At 38.0% G+C, this 19,147-nt stretch overlaps 1 protein-coding gene across 12 annotated transcripts in view; it reads left to right on the top strand.

The window, feature by feature from the left end:
* The window catches only part of LOC124635917 (homeodomain-interacting protein kinase 2), a 107,400-nt gene that overhangs the window by 78,841 nt on the left and 9,412 nt on the right, over positions 1 to 19,147 (top strand). For 6 of the 12 annotated variants that reach the window (XM_047171873.1, XM_047171883.1, XM_047171877.1 and 3 more), the window contains exons 3-16: positions 1,924 to 2,069; positions 4,723 to 4,895; positions 6,705 to 6,761; positions 7,242 to 7,311; positions 9,144 to 9,279; positions 10,964 to 11,182; positions 11,855 to 12,009; positions 13,295 to 13,471; positions 14,524 to 14,677; positions 15,071 to 15,172; positions 15,792 to 15,902; positions 17,370 to 17,507; positions 18,166 to 18,285; positions 18,766 to 19,028. In XM_047171873.1, coding sequence (XP_047027829.1) covers positions 1,924 to 2,069; positions 4,723 to 4,895; positions 6,705 to 6,761; positions 7,242 to 7,311; positions 9,144 to 9,279; positions 10,964 to 11,182; positions 11,855 to 12,009; positions 13,295 to 13,471; positions 14,524 to 14,677; positions 15,071 to 15,172; positions 15,792 to 15,902; positions 17,370 to 17,507; positions 18,166 to 18,285; positions 18,766 to 19,028 — 2,021 coding nt within the window. Of the gene's footprint in view, positions 1 to 1,923; positions 2,070 to 4,722; positions 4,896 to 6,704; positions 6,762 to 7,241; positions 7,312 to 9,143; positions 9,280 to 10,963; positions 11,183 to 11,266; positions 11,381 to 11,854; positions 12,010 to 13,294; positions 13,472 to 14,523; positions 14,678 to 15,070; positions 15,173 to 15,791; positions 15,903 to 17,369; positions 17,508 to 18,165; positions 18,286 to 18,765; positions 19,029 to 19,147 lie in introns of all 12 variants that reach the window. The other 6 variants (XM_047171879.1, XM_047171884.1, XM_047171880.1 and 3 more) reach the window with 4 other exon arrangements.

A 19,147-nucleotide genomic window follows, 5' to 3' on the forward strand; every position in this document is an offset into this window, starting at 1 on the left:
TGATGATATTTTGGTTATCATGATGAGACAAGAAGGTTGTTACATGGTCAAACCTGAAAATCTTATCTTGTTTAAAGTCCTTTCTGGCTCAGTAACTTTAAAATCGTGTATCCAAAAGATCTGCGTCATTTTTGTCAAGAAAACGTGGGTGAACGTTCCTTTCATGTCGTCTCGCCGCCATTTTTTCCAGATAAGCCTGTTTAAACTTTAAAATACCAGATTTGATCACTACAAGAAGTAATAACTATTCTCCTTGGTTTAACTTTAGCTCAAATTGTAGTAGAAAATGTTGGTTGGCGCAGATAAGGCTGGCTATCTAGCTCGGTGTCGGTTAGACTGGTTCGCAACCGGACCACACTCGCTAGCGTTATTGCAAGGTTCACTACATGTAATAGATATCACATTAATAAATTGAAATTAATATGAGAACAGGTGTACAGACAAATTGGTAAAGGCCCTTTCGTAATCTTGTTTATTAAACCAGAACCCTAAGTATCACATATAACTGTGTTCCCAAAAAAGTAATAGAATTCTTTTCACAAATCCTACATTTTATTTAACTGTAGGATATAAAAGTTCCAAAAACAGCGTCATAATAGTCAACAATATTTTATACCAAGTGATTTACGCATTTGGAGTTAACCAAAACTAATAGCTGGCTTTGAGCCATATTTTGATAACTCTTACCCGAAAAATACCTCTATTTACTAAGCAACAAATATCCTAAAAGAGGACATTAATTAAATGAAAATCTAGCTTTATATTTTCCTCTATAAATCCTTTAGTTTTCATATTTCCAACTAATAACCGAACGTAATTTCAGTTACTTTATTCAACATTGTCATAACATTTATTAAAAGTCACGTTTTCCACACTTTGCTGAACTCAGATTTATATTGAAGAATTAATTTGACGTTCATGTTTGAATATTAACACCGACTAACATAATTATAGGCGGTATTTAATGTGTGAGCTTAAGCGATCCACTAATTTGCACTTAAAGTAATTTGAAGTGAAGCCATTAGCAAAATTCCGAAAGCCTAACGACAATAATAATTAGTCTGACAAATTAATTAATACTTCTTTTATGAGGCTCAAGTGGAGGCTTCTAACCGCCTAAGTGTAAAGCTGTGTATTTCCAGTATTTAAACTCAATATTCGGTTAAATTCGTGCGTTTAAACATCAGTGTTTAATTACACCAATACAATTAGACGTACGTAGTAATTACAGCAGTCATTATCGAATTACTGTTTGGTTTGAACTGCAAATTACAAGTATTAGAACTAACGGTGTTACTTTAATGACGGGTATTTACAAATTAACCATTCGAATTCAACAATAAAATTGTTGATCCTGTTTAGTTAGGTTAAACTAGTGTTCTAACTGTGTCATTGACTTCACCACAAGGAAAACCTGACGATTTAATACGTCATTTATGTAGAGAGTGTTAATTCACAATGAAATTATTCATCTCTCAAATGGTAAAGAAAATTTAAAGACAAAGAGTGTGACTATGCTTTTGTCCTTTGCGGTTTCTTGTCGAGTGACTTTAGAACGTAGATTGTTCATGAAAGACATCACTAAATAGTATAAAACAAAGTCGCTTTTTCTGACTTGTTGTCTCTTTGTGCGCTTAAATCTTCAAACTACGCAACCGATTTTCATGCGGTTTTTTTTTAATACATAGAGTGATTGAAGAGGCAGGTTTATACGTATTTAGGATCAAAAACCTAGTAAAAAATTGGTTGTCTGTAAAGTCTGTCTCTCACGTACGTGCCGCGCTCTCGCTTGCGGAACGGGACAATGGCGTCAACTTTTTCGTGCATGCAACCCGTAACATCGAGTTATTAGACGTCACTTCAAAATTATGTATATTTATAGAAATAAGACGTTGAAATAAACTATGAATGTTGTGTTTGCAGAACAAGTGGTGGACAGGCGTCGGGCCGGGCTGCTGCACCGCGCCCGCCGTGCCGAGTCGCGCGTGCGATGCGGAGCGGTCCCCGCCGCCCGCGCCGCCACCCGCTCCGCCTGTGCTTTGCGCCAGACCTTGCTGTCGCGACGCTACGTCAGTATACCTTTACTTACTTTATCATTTAGTTTTTAACTGTCATTGAATTTAACATCCTTGACAATCGTTACGGGTAGTCAGAAGCCAGTAAGTAAGCACCAGTCTAAGCAAAGGGTATTGGGTTGCCCGGGTTACTGGGTTGAGGAGGTCGGATAGGCAGTTGCTCCTTGTATAACACTGGTACTCAGCTGAATCTGGTTAGAATGGAAGCCGACCTCAACATAGTCGGAAACGGAGGATGAAGATAACTTTTTAACAAACAATTTTTTATTGCGAATAGGGGTACAATTTCTAGGGGTCAAAGTCAAATAACTTAGTGTACAAGACCAATTTTGTGCCGAACAAAAAGCGTTGCAATTTATAATAGAACGTTGATATTTTTCACACAAAGCTAAAGGGCTAATTACAATTTCTTTAGAAATACAAATAATGGTCACCCTAATTTGATATTCTGAGAATGCCCAAAGGGTTCAGGCTTGTGAAATTATTATAATCGTTACAAAAGAGGATGGTCAACTCGAAAATTTTAATTATGGCCAGCTTGGTATGCGAATGTCGGGGGAACTTTCTACAATTTGTAATTTTGAATGCGCTCCAATGCTACGTTTTTTTTTTTGAGATCCGGCATTAACTTTGACTAGAGATAGCCAAATAGGTTCGCTGGCTAGCTAGCATTTGTCATGAAGCGCACCAGTGGAACTTTTCCAGGATTTAATTTTTTCAAAATAAATCTAGTAACTTAGTGCTGGAATTTTTTTCATAATTTTGGGAGGAACTGCGCCAGTGTGATTCACTTAACAAAACTCGCATTTCGGAATGCTAGTGGAGGTCTGTTTTGGCTAGCTCACAACGATAGTTTACAATAGATTGGAACTACGACATAGTATCTATGTCGCCGTTAGAAAACAACTGAACAATTCATAGCATCAACATTTAATTTAAAAACAAGCAAACATTTCATACAATCGGTGTTGCGTTCCCACAGTGCTCGTACGCTGCTCAGGCGCAGGTTATCGGTACCCTTATTATTGAATGGGGCACACAATACGGGGAATTTGGGTGGTTCGTCCCCTCGCTACCTGCGCTCCCCTCCACCCTGTCCTACCCTCGTCCCTTCGCGTCATTCTCGCTCCCAACCCCTACGATGCGCGCACGCACCGCACTTCCACGACCCGGAATATTAACACAATATTTGAAACGATCGTTTTTACTGGATTGGTTATGATATTAGTGAAATTCTGTACAGTGTAATATAGTGAATGTGTAGATAATTTAGTTATAATGGATCTGTCGATTCCGAGACTGAAGTTTGAGTGTGAAGATGATGGATACGAGGATTTTGATCTCAGCGCTGTGTAAGTTCATAAATCTTATTGTAATTTCTTAGTATGATATAATTAAAGAAATTATGGTATTTGTATTGTCGTTCATCTCCAGTCGACCGGTTTGATTGCATCTTTTACTTGTCAACAGCAATTTTAATATTTATTATGAAGCCAAGAATTTTAACAACGTCCGTTTCACTGCACGTAATTGCATAGTAAGTTGTTGCATTATTTAAATATCTCAATGCAGCAAATATTGTTACAAAAAGTTCCTCAAAGTTTGTAATCTGTGGACAGCTTCAACGAGAGATAATCCTATTATGGATTTAATTGTTTCCAGTTCTTAGAACTTTTCCTTTTATTGTTTAATTTGTAAAGGACCAATTAGCAAAATTGGATTTCTATAGATAGATCAATTTAGAAATCTTTTTATTTAACTTCGAATGTTGTTTGGCAACAACATTCAAATTCACACAAACTCGAATTTTAACTTTCAAAAATCTACTTTCATTACTCTTCGTAAATAATAATAAAACCTCGTCCCTTACTTTCGAAGCTATTTCCAATATTATTTAAACGTAATTTAGGAATTTCCAACTCTCAAGCTTTAAATAAGGTCCAAAATTCAAAAATATATAAGCGGTATATCAGAATTGCACCAAGTTTGGCTCATTCGTAGACAGACATGCGCAAACGCCGAAGGGATTTTTTATAACGGGAACTTGTGCGTGGGCTCCGTTTTTTGCGCACATTTTATTTTGGGTTTAGTTAGCAAAAACATTTAAGCTGCAAGTAAAGTGAAATGTAGGTGTATTGAGATAAAAAAATGCTTAGGAATGTTTGAGTTGCACTTGTGGAGGATCGCTTCCGTTCCACCTGGCTTTTGGATGCTTCCAAAATAACTTGGTTCGGAATGAAAACTTCAGTATTAATAGGAGGTTTCCAATGTGTTATGCTTAGATAGTTGTTAGTAGTGTTCATTTTCTGATGTGTCAATTTTCGTATCTGTTAAAATCGAGGTCTTACTCATTCGAAGATCCTAACTGTCCCAGCTCACTGCGTGTCCTATGAAATTGAATTGATATCTTCTTCTTCTTTGACAATCCGTCACTAAGGAGTGACTTAAGTAACCATTAGCCGTGTTACCACAAAAAAATAGACGTCTGTTGAACACTTGTCTAAAAAATAACAAAGACAAAGACAAGTGTTTAAAAGATGTTTATGTTTTTGTAGTAAGGCCATACAATATGTCTCTGAGTGCGTGGGTGAGAGGTGAGACTTGTACGGGGTTATGAGCATTTTACTAACTTTTGTTTAACCAACAGTGCCGGAGATAGCATCGAACAACGTCGCGTCGTTGAGCCTGTCAGCAGCGGCGGCGGCGCGAGCGGCGCGCGACACAAGACGGCACCGCAGGCCGCAACGACGACGGCACACAGCAAGCAGATCGCGGCGGGCGGGGCTAACCACCCGCCCCAGCCGCAAGGTAACCACAAACGTAATGTCCTTGTTGTTTACCTATACATTTGCGATGCTCCATTTGTGAAACTTTTTAACTTAAAAATGCACTACTGGATTCTCTTACGGTGCATCCTTTGCGAGTGATCTGGATGCGAAGCGAAAACAACAAACAGTCGATTCCTATATGACGTTGCATAGTACGTCGCGACGCAACGTCCATATTTGAATTCGCTTCGGGTCGCTTTGTATCGCGTAGTGTTGATTCGCCCACACAAGATGCACCCTTAAGATCCTCTGCCTCCAGTCGTGTCCAGCAATTTATATTTGTGTACTGATCTATGTATTTTCATATTCAAGTTCAGTTGGAAGTTAACGTTGACGCAGATGGAGCATAGCATTACACATGCACATTAACACACACAAGCAAGGGTGATTTCATGAAATGACCGGTCAAAGTAGTGTCAAATAGTCGGTAATATATATCTAATAATAGGTAGGCCATTTTATATTTGAACCTAATTTTATATTTCAAATTGTATCTCGTTTTATATTTACAAATTCACTGAGTTCAACCATATCAGGCAATTTCAAACGTTTTTTAAGGTTCGGATATAAAAGGTTTTATGTTAATTAGGCATAATATTTACTCAGATTTGATTGAAAAGAGATCCATATTAAACCTACTCAGTGATTGTAACAACCTTTCGGTAGATATTTTAGGAATGATCAAAACGTACTGGAAAATCATATAGAGCTTAATTAATTATGTAATCAGTAGAATTATGGATTAACAACATCTACCAATTAGATAAATTAATTTTGTGAAATGGCTAATCATTTGGGAATTTCACAAATACATTTTTATTGTATTAATGACTTAATTGGTTTCCAAGTAGTGGTTTAAAGAATAACTTAGGAATCGGTTCATTTGGGGAATACCACATTGGCCAGTTAATATCGTCATTGGCCATTAGGTTGATATCATTAACTTAGCCATACATACCTTATTTTGTGAAGGCTTGACCGACCTACAAGGATATAAGAACCAAGGGTCCCGTGGGAACCAACATTTATTTGTTTGAACTTTCATGCACTATCCTTTGACAACTGCACTTAGAATAAGTGTTTACACGACAAACAGTACCTTCGTACACATTGAGTAGGCTCAAGCACAGAATATTTGCTACATTCTAACTTATTTTTAACTTAGACTAAAAAGTTTTCTTAACACAAATTAACTTGTTGCTTGAGCGCATTCTAATGTGTACTCTTATTTACATTATTGTTTTGTTCCTTTCTTATTTTTAATAGATTCACACTTTTAGAATTCTCCACAATCCTTTGGACTTCTAAAAGGTTTTTATTAACATTGTCTGTAACGTTCGGTACACTAATACTACACTGTAATACGTTCTAGTCACTGGAATTAACGTATGTATTTCCAAGTGTTAATACATCCGCAATATATTAGACGGTAGACGTTTTAATCATAGTCGTTATGTGTCTAATAGCAAGTCTCAAGTCTGCTTCTATTAAACCTAGCTGTCTGCAAGTCTGCCCGTACACTTTAATGAGTCTTATTCCATCGGTACTAAGTCACCGAAAGCCAATTTGAATAAATCATAATTATAAAGCCTTTCAAAGACGGCCATTAAACTGTTGCTTTGAATTTAAATAGAAAATTTCTCAATTTTGTATTGCTTTTACAGTGACTTTTAAGTAGTGAGTCACAAGCTTAGCGCTTTAAAAATAACTTTAAAAAGTAACCCCATTTCTCTCAGTTGACATGCACAACTGGGGGAAATGACAATCAATTGACACAACCCTGTCTTTCTTTCTTCCCCAGATCAACATGGAAACAAAAAATATGATAATTCTAGAAGACCTACAGCTCGAACAAAACGTGAGATATAGACACACATATTTATAATATAACCTTTTAGAAGTCCAAACATATCTAGCATAAGTGTCATTAAGGTCTAAATATATACGTGATATTCACAAGTGAGTAATTCGGAAATATCTGTCGTAAAATTTTGTGCGGTACGATTCCGCGAAACTTTGCAAATACGCAGAAATTGGTAATACCTATCTTGCGCAACACATTTCACAGTGAATATTGCGTACCTATGGGCCTGTTTTAATTAAGTTAATATAGTCGAAACTCTATTTATATCTGAAAAGCCTCTAACTACCAAGTTATTGGTTTCAAAGAAAATATCTTTTCAAATATAAATAGCACAGTTTCGTGACCTGTGTGTGGTGTCGTGTAGTTTAAAATACAAGACGCATGTAACTAATATGTCGTTATCCAATATCTGTGCATGCGGCTGGTGCGATTGGCGCTGCGACTGCGACACGACTGCGACTTGCGACTGAACAGGCTCCGGCTGCGGTGGCGATGGCGACTACCAGCTGGTGCAGCACGAGGTGCTCTACTCCTCGTCCAATAGGTCAGTAATTTACTTATTAGCAAAAGGGACATCAACAGCTTCTGTGTACAAATTAACAAAAAAGGAGTTTGTAAGGGGTAAAGGGCTTACACAGTTGCTAGTTACAGGTGAACCAACATTCACGAACAAAGACTTATATGTGGTAACTTAAACAAGATAAATTACTTAAATTAAGTGAAATAAACTATACGTACCTCAAGGTGTATGTCCAAAAATAAAGCAGTAGGTACGCTATAGCTCCTTTCTGCGGTGAGTTTTATTAAATACTAGTCCCGTAAGCAGCGGTTTCACCCGCGTTTCGTAAAAACTATTTTATAAACAGTAGCCTCCATATGTTATTTTGATGTATGAACTGCAATGTTCCCTCAAACTCAGTTCAGCCGTTCGACCGTGTATGGGTAACCATCATACACACAAACTTTCGCTTTAATAAGATTAAAGTGAAATGTGTAATGATTAAGAACCTTCGTCTTGTCCTTGATACATATCTTGTATGACACACAGTGATTTCCCAGAATAAAATACCCAGCATAAAGTACAAAATAAAGTGACCACATAACGCTAAGACCATACCATAAGTTAACTACGTTTTCCTCTGTAATTGGCGGTAGTTGCCGATAAGATCGCGCAACGAACAAGCCAGGACTGTTGATTACACGGATTGATCTTGATTAACCAGAACTACACTTGCATTGGAATAACATGGATGTAGGAAGTATTATAAATATTATGGTTTTGTGGAAAATTTTATTTCAACACTACTTTCGCAATGCTGGTGTTTGGGTTTGTGTGAAATCACCTAATGCAGTATTTTACCTCTTTGGTATGCGTATCGACTGCCTATCTGTGATTGGCTTCCGCCAGCTTATTACCGGATTAAAAAAAAAACCTACAGCCTACCTTAAAAGTAGCCTGTCGTTATCTAAGATTTTTTCAAATCGGACTACTAGTTCCTGGGATGTTTGTTCCTAGTGCTGAGTACTTCCAATCTATATCAGTTTAGAGCCATTTGAATGATTTTTAGTTGAGATATACTCAGTCAAATGTCAATGTAGTGACCATGTACCGCAGAATGGCATTTTTTAGTTTACGGAGATTATATATATATATATATATATATATACATACATATGTATGTACATACACTCAGTCTCACGCGCAGTTCTCACAAGATATCCTTGCGCTCGTTTAATTTATCACGAGTCCTCGCATTCTTTCTAGTCTTAAAATACATTATTCATAAACTATAGGACAGGTACCCTATAACTAAAATATAATTTAAATTTGAAAAGTAATTCATTTTTAATGTTTGCGGTTTTGCCAAAAATACTTTTACTTTTAAATGTCAACTTGTCACAAGAACTAATTTTGTCATAACATGACTAAACTTGAGAGGTAGAAGACTGATTGTTTTAAATTAAAACGTGTAAGTTGAGCTGTCTAGATTTAGAAACGAGAATGGAGAATTAGTATTGTAGTGACATTGGAAGTCGAGATGCCTAGATTTTGAGAGTCGATTGCTTCATTTTTTTTCCTTTTATTACTCTTTTGTAAAAAAAAGATATTGTAGCTATGAGTCCCAGATCCCAGAGGTTTAGCGGTCGTTCTGCTGACCGGAGAAATAGACAACAGTAAGCTCATTTACCTACGGCCTATCTAGGCTCATGATGGTGTATTCAAATAAGCGTATACAAGGTCTTTCGAAACTGCAACTCTAGGAGTGGATTTTATGGAGAGGATCCAGCATTAAAAGTCTCTCACACCTTTGATCACTTTCCCCCTTTCCTTGTTAACTTGGTGATTTACTACATTGTATGTGTTTCATATTCCAGGTACGAGGTGTTGGAGTTCCTCGGGCGAGGTACGTTCGGGCAGGTGGTGAAGTGCTGGAAGAAGGGCACCAACGAGATAGTCGCCATCAAGATCCTCAAGAACCATCCCAGCTATGCTCGTCAAGGACAGATTGAGGTCAGTTCCTTTTTACTGTCTCCGCTGTGGTAGGTTGAAACATATGTTCAAGGAATCAAGACTCAGTTGAAATATGGTCTTGTCATTTTCTAACCCGTCTCGTGGGAAATACTCGTCAAAAGAATCCTATAGTCTTCATCGATAAATTGGCTATGTAACACTGAAATATTTTTTAAATCGGTCCATTAGGTCCTGAGATTAGTGCGTTCAAAGAATCTCTTTAATTTTATAATATTAGTATAGATTGTGGACTTAATACTCAGAATCTATATTTCATAACATCCTTGGAATGTTCAGCACTATATAAAATAGGTGTTGTAAAAATTCTAGTTCAAACTCAATACATCTAGTTACGCAGACTGGTTACAATTATCAAACAATAGAGTATCCGTCGCTTCAGTTAGAGTATGTGACCGTGAATGTTTTGCTCGCCTAGTTATAAAACATAGACGTGAAAAGTTAAAAATATACTTTGAATCGTATCCAATGCCTTGTCGCCAACCTATCTGAACATTGTTGCATGTCATTTTACACTAGGGTACTTTTACAACTTATATATTTATCACTATAAGTTCTTTGACTAAATGACAGAAAGTCTGGTCCAAAAATTTTAACATATTTGACGTACTACAAATTTAGTGTGTTGAATAGAAGCCAAGTTTGTCATTCAAATGGATTTCTGTGAGATTGTGACAGCCCTTAATGTAGGTCATGATGTGTTTATAGAATATTTATAACTAACGTTACTATTTGATAAACAAAGGAACTTTTGGTTTCTATCCAAGTTTCAGAACAAAGGGTTGACGTAGTCTAGTATATGGCTAAAGGCTGAATGTTCCTACACATTTGTCTATTTTGTTTACTCTTTTTTCACGTCAAAACAGATGAGGTGTGATAAAAATCACCAGTAGCTTAAGCTAGCCCAAAAATATTTTAATATGAATACTGCTGTAAAACATATGATGCCTCTTAATTATGGAGAAAATTCTACGAAAAAACCCTTGTAAAGCTACTCAGCTACATCCGGTTAGACTGGAAGCCCGGTTAGATTGACCCCAACATAGTCGGGAAAAGGGCTCGGAGGATGATGAGTAAAAAGTAAAAAACCAAAGATTATCGGTGACATTATTCCAGTTTGATAGAATCCACTATAGTAAGTTTGGCTCGCCTCCAGCGCCCGATAGTTAGTGTTTGTCCACCGGAGTGGTTCGGTTTCCATCTCCTGTATAAAGTGCTTGATATAGCCGTGACGTGTCATTGTCGACCTCCATTTTCTTGTTATGACAGGTGAGAAGTCGCCTTTTTGTAGGAATTTAGAGTTTATGCAGTATGAACAGAGTTGGTTTTGTAATAGCAGATGTTTTAGTTTGACTGTAGTTTATTGACAGGGTTTTGTGAAAAATAAACTGAAGAAGATTACAGGGTGACTGTCGTTATGATTGGAAGATTTCAGAGCTTTTGAAAAAATAGGATAACCCGAACTTAAGGACAGCCATCTTATAAAAATAACCAAATCCACTTTTTAACGCCATTTGTTGGACTTTTATGTGCTCGATCATTTTTTTCTTGAATTCTAAATACTCAAACTATACTTATTTAGCTATGCCTTATCTTACCTGATCCTTGAAACAAAGACCAATACAAATATTCTCTTATGTTCTAAAACTCCATTGTCACATTACAGGTTTCAATCCTCTCCCGCCTCTCGCAAGAGTCGGCGGACGAGTTCAACTTCGTGCGAGCGTACGAGTGCTTCCAGCATCGCTCGCACACGTGCCTCGTGTTCGAGATGCTGGAGCAGAACCTGTACGACTTCCTCAAGCAGAACAAGTTCTCGCCGCTGCCTCTCAAGTACATCAGGCCGATACTGCAGCAAGTGCTCACTGCGCTGCTCAAGCTCAAAGTAAGTTATACAACTCTTTAGTTCAACTTCGTGCGAGCGTACGAGTGCTTCCAGCATCGCTCGCACACGTGCCTCGTGTTCGAGATGCTGGAGCAGAACCTGTACGACTTCCTCAAGCAGAACAAGTTCTCGCCGCTGCCTCTCAAGTACATCAGGCCGATACTGCAGCAAGTTCTCACTGCGCTGCTCAAGCTTAAAGTAAGTGGCTTAAGGACATACGAATGCTTCCAGCATTGCTGCCGATTGGTCAAATCGCCGATTTGACAGCTGAAAATGGTTCAGTTATCTTTATAGTTAAACGTGGCAACGGTCCATTATTAAAGTCAACGCTCTGGTCAAAGGTGTTCATATTTAACAATTGGAACTACATGCTATGTCCTGCTTAAAATTAAGGATTTAAAAAAGGAGACTTTAATGGTGAAATAGCTAGGCACTTGATATTGGCTACGACACTAATAATGATGTAATCTCACTCTCATGCACATGAAGCAAAGGAATGCTTGAGAGTAGGATTACATCCTGCACTTTGCTCCTTTGATTTATTGTGTCGCAGAATTAACACAAAATATCTTTACGAACATTTAATGTAATGTACTCATCATATCTGCAAAGTAATGCCTGATTTTATAATTTATCACAGTGTTTCTAACTGAATATATTTCCCAATTCCAGCAACTGGGTCTGATCCACGCGGACTTGAAGCCCGAGAACATAATGCTGGTTGAGCCAGCTCGGCAGCCCTATCGCGTGAAGGTGATCGACTTCGGCAGCGCGTCACATGTCAGCAAGGCCGTTTGCAACACTTACTTGCAGAGCAGATACTATAGGTATAAACATTATTTTTAACTTTTGGAATTTTTTGGTAGGCAAGGGTTTGAAGAAGAAAATATAAATGCTTACCTAGACAACAAAAAAGTTATGTACTGAAAGAATTTAACATTAGAACAAGGAAAACAAAAACAATAGTTAGACACAAAGGGGAAATAGAAAAGAAGGTGGATCACAATCCATACAAAATTGCCCCACGTCCTATAACAATGTGACGTATCTCAAAAAAAAGATAAAAATATTTAAAAAAATATGGCATACTCTCTAAGTTATTTTTTTTACACCTTCATATGAAAAAAATGCTTTAAAAATTGTTCAGGCGCTGTTATGAAAACATCGTTCATAGGACTTTTTATGGACTATTTTATTAAATTATTTTTTTGTTTGATAGGGTATACCTCAAGTTGCCTCGCCCTTCTCTGGTCTCCATCATCAAATCAGCTTCAAACCTTCACTGTTGCAAAGGTCTATTCAATACAAACAATATAAGCACAAACACGAGGTAGTTTACATATTCGGTTGTCGAGTTCCCTCGACCTTCTTTCGTCTCCATCATCAGGTCAGCTCCAAATCTTCACTGTTGCATAGTGTTATAAGACATACATCTTATAGTCAAGTTTTTATCCTGCGCATGGCTACAACTTTCAAAAGTTGCCCTGGATTTCTCAGGGTTTCCATCATCAGATCCTGACCTGATGATTAAGGGACCACCTGTGAGGTATATACCCTATCAAACAAAAAAATAATTTAGTAAAATAGTCCATAAATAGTCCTATGAACGATGTTTTCATAACGGCGCCTGAACAATTTTTAAAGCATTTTTTTCATATGAAGGTGTAAAAAAAATAAATTAGAGAGAATGCCATATTTTTTTTTTTTAAATTATCTTTTTTTTGAGATACGTCACATTGTTATAGGACGTGGGGCAATTTTGATCCATCTTCTTTGCTTCACGACCATGTAAAAGGCTCTCGCTCACATTGACAATTTTTTTTTGGATAGTATGCAAAGGTTCTCTTCTCATACAGATGTGGTAGTGAATCACTAAGCTTATTATTGAAAACAGTGTGGCAATTCCGAAATCGATTTAAACTGATTGATCAGTGACCGTCGTTGGGTGACATAGGCTGTTTCTGTCGAATTACTGCCACAATTGTATAGTTTACCTACAGCTTACCTATGTAAACGCAATATTTATTGTAATCATGACTGCTATCTGTTATTTGACTCTAACGTATCTTCTACATTACAATTTACCATACTAATGTATTATCTCCCCCACAGGGCACCAGAAATAATCCTGGGCCTAGCATTCTGCGAGGCTATCGACATGTGGTCTCTAGGCTGCGTGGTCGCCGAGTTGTTCCTAGGCTGGCCGCTGTACCCTGGCTCGTCGGAGTACGATCAGATCCGGTACATCTCGCAGACGCAAGGTCTGCCTACTGAACATATGCTCAACAGGTTGGTAGTTGATTTTTAGAATAGTGTTCGGGTAAACTGACTGTCAGATTTGAGAATAATCTTATCCCTTGTTAGATTAAAAATGTAACCCTCATAATGTTCATAAAAATTACAAAGAGTTGCACTGGTCTCGAGTTGAACTCCTTGACTACGGGACAGTCCCGTACATGATAGGAACATTGAAGCTCATTTGATTTACAAAGTTAGACTGATGTTATACCATTTTAAGGCAAGATGTTGCTGTTTTAAAAACCTAGCACACAGGCATTGAAACAGCTTTTTTTTATAAAATAATACTATCTCCAAAATACTCATATTTACATTGTAGCAGCTGTCTTATCACAGCCAACTAGTTGAAATAGACGTTTAATCAAACAGCTATTTGGTTAAAAGGACAATGGGCGATTCCGGTCCAAATGTCCACCACGAACGAGACCTATATGGCTAGATCCCGTTAAACATGGAACATTTTTTGTTATGAAAGTAAAAAAAAATATAATGCCAGAAAAAAGTTATAGCAAAATCAAATAAAACATTTTATAGATTTTTTCAATTACTTTTCGTGATGTTCGATTTTCGTACTTTCTGTAACTTCTGACAAAATAGAATTGTTCATTATTAGAGAGAAGACACCACCACTCACCAGTTACATCGAACTTTCTTAGATCCAGGAACCGCTGAGTAAATTCAAGCACTTCTGGCGCCTCAATGCTTTAGTGATTCGTACATCCATCGGGCAAAAAATATGGGCTGTTTATATGCAAACGTGTCTTACTCATCTTAGTTTTAGACAAAGTGCGGAAATGGAAGTGGAATAAAATAAAAAATAATAATGATAACATATAAAAACTACCGAAAATTAAGAATACATTTTTGGCTATAACTTTTTTTTGGCATTGTTTTTTTTTACCTGCTTAGTAAAAGTTACTCTAAATTAAGTGGACTATTTAATTATATAGGTCTCGTTCGTGGTGGACATTTGGACCAAACTTCATACATTCTTGCCCAATTTCCTTTACAACGTCCATTTATCATCTTCATTTTCTTTACAGCGCAAGTAAAACAGCGAAGTTCTTCTACCGCGACGTGGACAGCACGTACCCGTTCTGGCGGCTGAAGACTCCCGAGGAGCACGAGCTCGAGACCGGCATCAAGAGCAAGGAGGCCAGGAAGTACATCTTCAACTGCCTTGATGATATCGGACAGGTAAACATGAGATTTGTGGTTCATCATCTCCCAAACCTTTTTTCCAACTATGTTAGGATCGGCTTCTAGTCTAACTGGATGCGGCTGAGTACCAGTGTTTTACATGGAGCGACTGCCTATCTGACCTCCTCAACCCAGTTACCCGAGCAACCCGATACCCCTTAGACTGGTGTCAGACTTACTGGCTTCTGACTATCCGTAACGCCTGCCAAGGATGTTCAATAGCAGCCGCTGTGGTTAATCTAATAATGTTATAAAAAGGAAACTTCTTTCATTTTTGAAAAGCATTTCTATACCCGTGTGACATGGGTTATGAGTAGTCCAGGGACAGAAATTATTTCCGCGATAAACAGCTTGTTCTTAGATATAATAACAAATATATTTATTCCTCAGGTTAATGTACCAACGGATCTTGAAGGCGGCCAACTGTTGGCCGAGAAAGCGGATCGAAGGGAATTCATCGATCTACTCAAAAGGATGCTCACTATGGACCAGGTTTGTACAATTATTATATTGTGCCTTGTGTGAAATTATGACATTATATTGATAACTAGCTTCTGCCAGCGGTTTCACTCGCATCCCGTGGGAACTACTTCCCGTACCGAGATAAAAAGTAGCCTATAGCCTTCCTCGATAAATGGGCTATCTAACACTGAAAGAAATTTTCAAATCGGACCAGTAGTTCCTGAGATTAGCGCGTTCAAACAAACAAACAAACTGTTCAGCTTTATAATATTAGTATAGATATTGAGGTTTTTGCCACAGGTGATAATTTCAGTCGCAAAGAATAAAGTACAGTACTCACAAAACGAATACGAAAATTTCGATGATAAACATTTCACAATTCCAATAAACCACGCTAGGCCGAAGCCTAATACATTGGTATAGAGACGTCCAAAAATTAATGTATTTTTGCTTCCGCAAAAATAAAATAAAAGTCTACATTGAAAAAGTAGCATCAAGTAGTTTTTATTTTTTTATTTTAAGGCTTTTGTATGCTGTAAAAACGTCATACCATTTGCTTTTAAACTGAACCCGTGTGACTTTATTATACAAGGATTTATTCATATAACAAAGCTGAGTTATTATTTATTAATCTGTTGTTTTATTACAGGAAAGACGAATAACTCCTGGCGAGGCACTGAACCACGCGTTCGTAACGTTAGCTCACCTCGTTGACTACGCGCATTGTAACAACGTCAAGGCATCCGTTCAAATGATGGAGGTAATTATACTTATCCCTAGAATCCAGTATTCGGAGGTCACTTGTTAGAAAATAAAGGTTGAATTTTAAGCAGTGCGCAAAAAAAAACTAGTGGCTCAGAATCAATAACAGAACATATCTGCATCATCAGTATTTTTTTTTTATATTTTTATCCGCCCTAAAACCAGTAGACTATGTATGCCAAAATTGTTGCGCGCTTGGATCAGCGCTTGCGTCAGTACTATGACGACTGTGACCATACAATCGGTTACAAAATAAACGTCTTTCGCTATCAATAACTATTTTTTGCACTAAAATAAACGTATCTATGAAACTAATTTTATTCAGTGCGTTAACTTTATCGGCTTATAGTTAAATAAGTTATATAAGCAGAAAGAGTTAATGCACTCTGAATAAAATGCAATTCTGACGGACGTTCTATTTTCGCCAGCGCTTGAAAATCTGAGGCAAGTATAATCATCGGCACGGATATTGAGCCCTGACCTTCACCTGCGCAGAAGCGATTTATTGGTTTATTGCTTTATGTGTACAGTGCGCAAAGCGATTCCCACTCTTCCGCCGAGAGCTCAATATCCGTGCCGATAACTATACCGTCAGCGATGGCTGCCAGTCTTATTGGCAGCCAGTGTTTTCTTCGTGTAAACTACGCTTTAGTTTTATTTAGGATTCAAGGAATCTGTCAGTTGTAAATCGCCTTTTTATACAACACTAGCTTCTGCCAGCGGTTTCACCCGCATCCCGTGGGAACTACTTCCCGTACCGGGATAAAAAGTAGCTTATAGCCTTCCTTGATAAATGGGCTATCTAACACTGAAAGAAATTTTCAAATCGGACCAGTAGTTCCTGAGATTAGCGCGTTCAAACAAACAAACTCTTCAGCTTTATAATATTAGTATAGATTGCTGGAGCGGTGTGTTCCGAATTTAAAGTGAAAAACGCCCGTGGTATGGGTTTGATATTCATTGCCTGTAAATTAGTTTTCTGCAATAGTTCGCGGTTCTTTTTTGGAAACAATGACAACATTTTTATAGGTGTTGCAGATAGTATTATAGAAGGAAAAAATTCCATTCTTTGGAACAAGTTTGGAATTATAAGATTGGAAAAGGTTTCATATATAAAATATAAATAAGTTATATAAGCTTTCGCCCGCGTCGAGTTTTGTTACATTGCGTTTCCAAAAGAACTCTTACAAATATCGTTCTATGTTCTTTTTCAAGGTCAATGCTATCCCTGTACCAAATTTTATTTAAAGTTTAGTTCAGTGGCTTAGACATGAAAGCGTAACAGTCTGACAGACAGAGTTACTTTCGCATTTATAATATTAGCAGGGATCACATTTAACTTTTCAATAAATTCACATAGATTTTTTTATGACTATATCATCATCCTCCGAGCCTTTTTCCCAACTATGTCGGGGTCGGCTTCCTTCCTTTTCGTGAGTGTATATTAAGGTGTGTTTCCCCGCAGGTGTGCCGGCGCTCGGGCGCGGCGGTGGGCGGCGGCGGCGAGTACGTGTCGGGCGTGGTGGCGGGCGCCGCGCCGCCGCACCACCTGGCGCTCACCATCAACCAGCAGCGACTGCGCGCCGCGCCTTATGACAACCTGGTATGTACTTCTTCTTCTTCTTATCGAGTGAGCTGCAGGTTAAATCACCTAACAAGCCCTAGTCTCAGAGATTTCTCAAAGTCGCCTGACGGCCTCTGACGTGGAATACTGTACGTACTGTAATCTAGAAAATATCTAATCAATCACTCACCGTGGATGAAGTGGAACGGAGTCAGACTACTGATTAAATATGTCCTGCATTTTTTCTGCAGATATCTTTATCTGGAAGCCAACTCCTTCGAATAATCCTAAATAGCAACATTAAACAAACTCCATGTCTTATTTTTTAAACTCCACTGATTCTTTTCCTGCATATAATCGAAAACTCCCAAACTGCTTTAAACAATCAAAAGCAAAAAAACAAATCGAAGCAATTTGGCCTAACTTCGCATTTTGGAGTAGCACTTGCAACCTCTAACTATACTAATACACTACCTCTATAATGACCAAGAAGATCGCTTGATGATATGCTTAGCCGTGACCCACACAGCTTTGTAATTTTTTGTCTTTTCTCGTTACTTCTAATTTGTTTCTGTATTATGCCAATATTTTTTTTTTCTTTCTTTACCAAAGTTTGTGTCAGTACATAAACCTACTAAAGACTTTAATTTTACGTCACCTAAAAATAAAATAGAATAATGTAATGTTTTGTCCCCAGTACCAATTGTACCAAGGCGGTCGCGTGGCGGTGGGCGGCGCTCGGCAATACGCGACGCGAGCTGCCGAACCTTTCCCGCATCAGTTCGTGTCGTCTATATTGTGCCAGCCTGCTTATCAGGTATGTATTGTCATGTTTATTATATAAGTATTCATTTTATCACTATATTAGTATTGAGTTAACTGATATTCCATCTTGTTTTGAAGGTTTAAAAAAAAAAGATTTTTGTTTTTTGTTCATATAAATCTGATCCAATTTTATTCATGTTTCCCTCTTTGAGATGAGTTTTGAAAAACTCAAAATAGCCAGATTGAATAATATGAAAATGGCAGCATATAGATAGAGATATTTGGAGGCCTACCTCCAAAGACGGACAATCCAAAAGACTTGTCAAAGAAGCGTTAGCTTTTTTTCTTTAATACACATTTATACATTTATATTTTCACGATAAGTAGATATTTTTGTCAATCTAACCATGTGTAGTGTACTTTTAAAATCAATAAAAATCATACAAATAAAATTCATCCCGCAATTATAACCATTAAAATCCATACCACAAAGTAGTCACACAAAAAGCAACCCTAATAACATTACATAAAGTACAACTTCATACAGGTACAACAGCTAGCTGCCGCCGCAGCCGCCGCCGCCGCCGCTCACCACCAGCACGGCGTAGCCGGCGTAGCGGGCGTAGCAAGCGTAGCCGGCGTGGGGGGCGTGGCCGGCGTCGGTGACGTCAGCGGCGTAGCCGGCGTAGGCGAGTGGCGGGCCCCGTTGATTGTGGAGCCAGCGCCCATGCCTGAACCCGATGTGTGGGATGCCTTCCATCCGCATCATCCGCAGCATCTTCATCCGCATAAGAGGTTGGTTCTTCATTTTATTGTAGGGGATGACGGTAGGATAGGATGATATTGCAGTGGGGTTATACATATTGAAATTAGAGTAGCAGTATTACGCGTTAAAATTACAAACGGACAGCACC

The sequence above is a fragment of the Helicoverpa zea genome, chromosome 13 (genome assembly GCF_022581195.2).
Source record: "Helicoverpa zea isolate HzStark_Cry1AcR chromosome 13, ilHelZeax1.1, whole genome shotgun sequence".
NCBI lineage: Eukaryota > Metazoa > Arthropoda > Insecta > Lepidoptera > Noctuidae > Helicoverpa > Helicoverpa zea.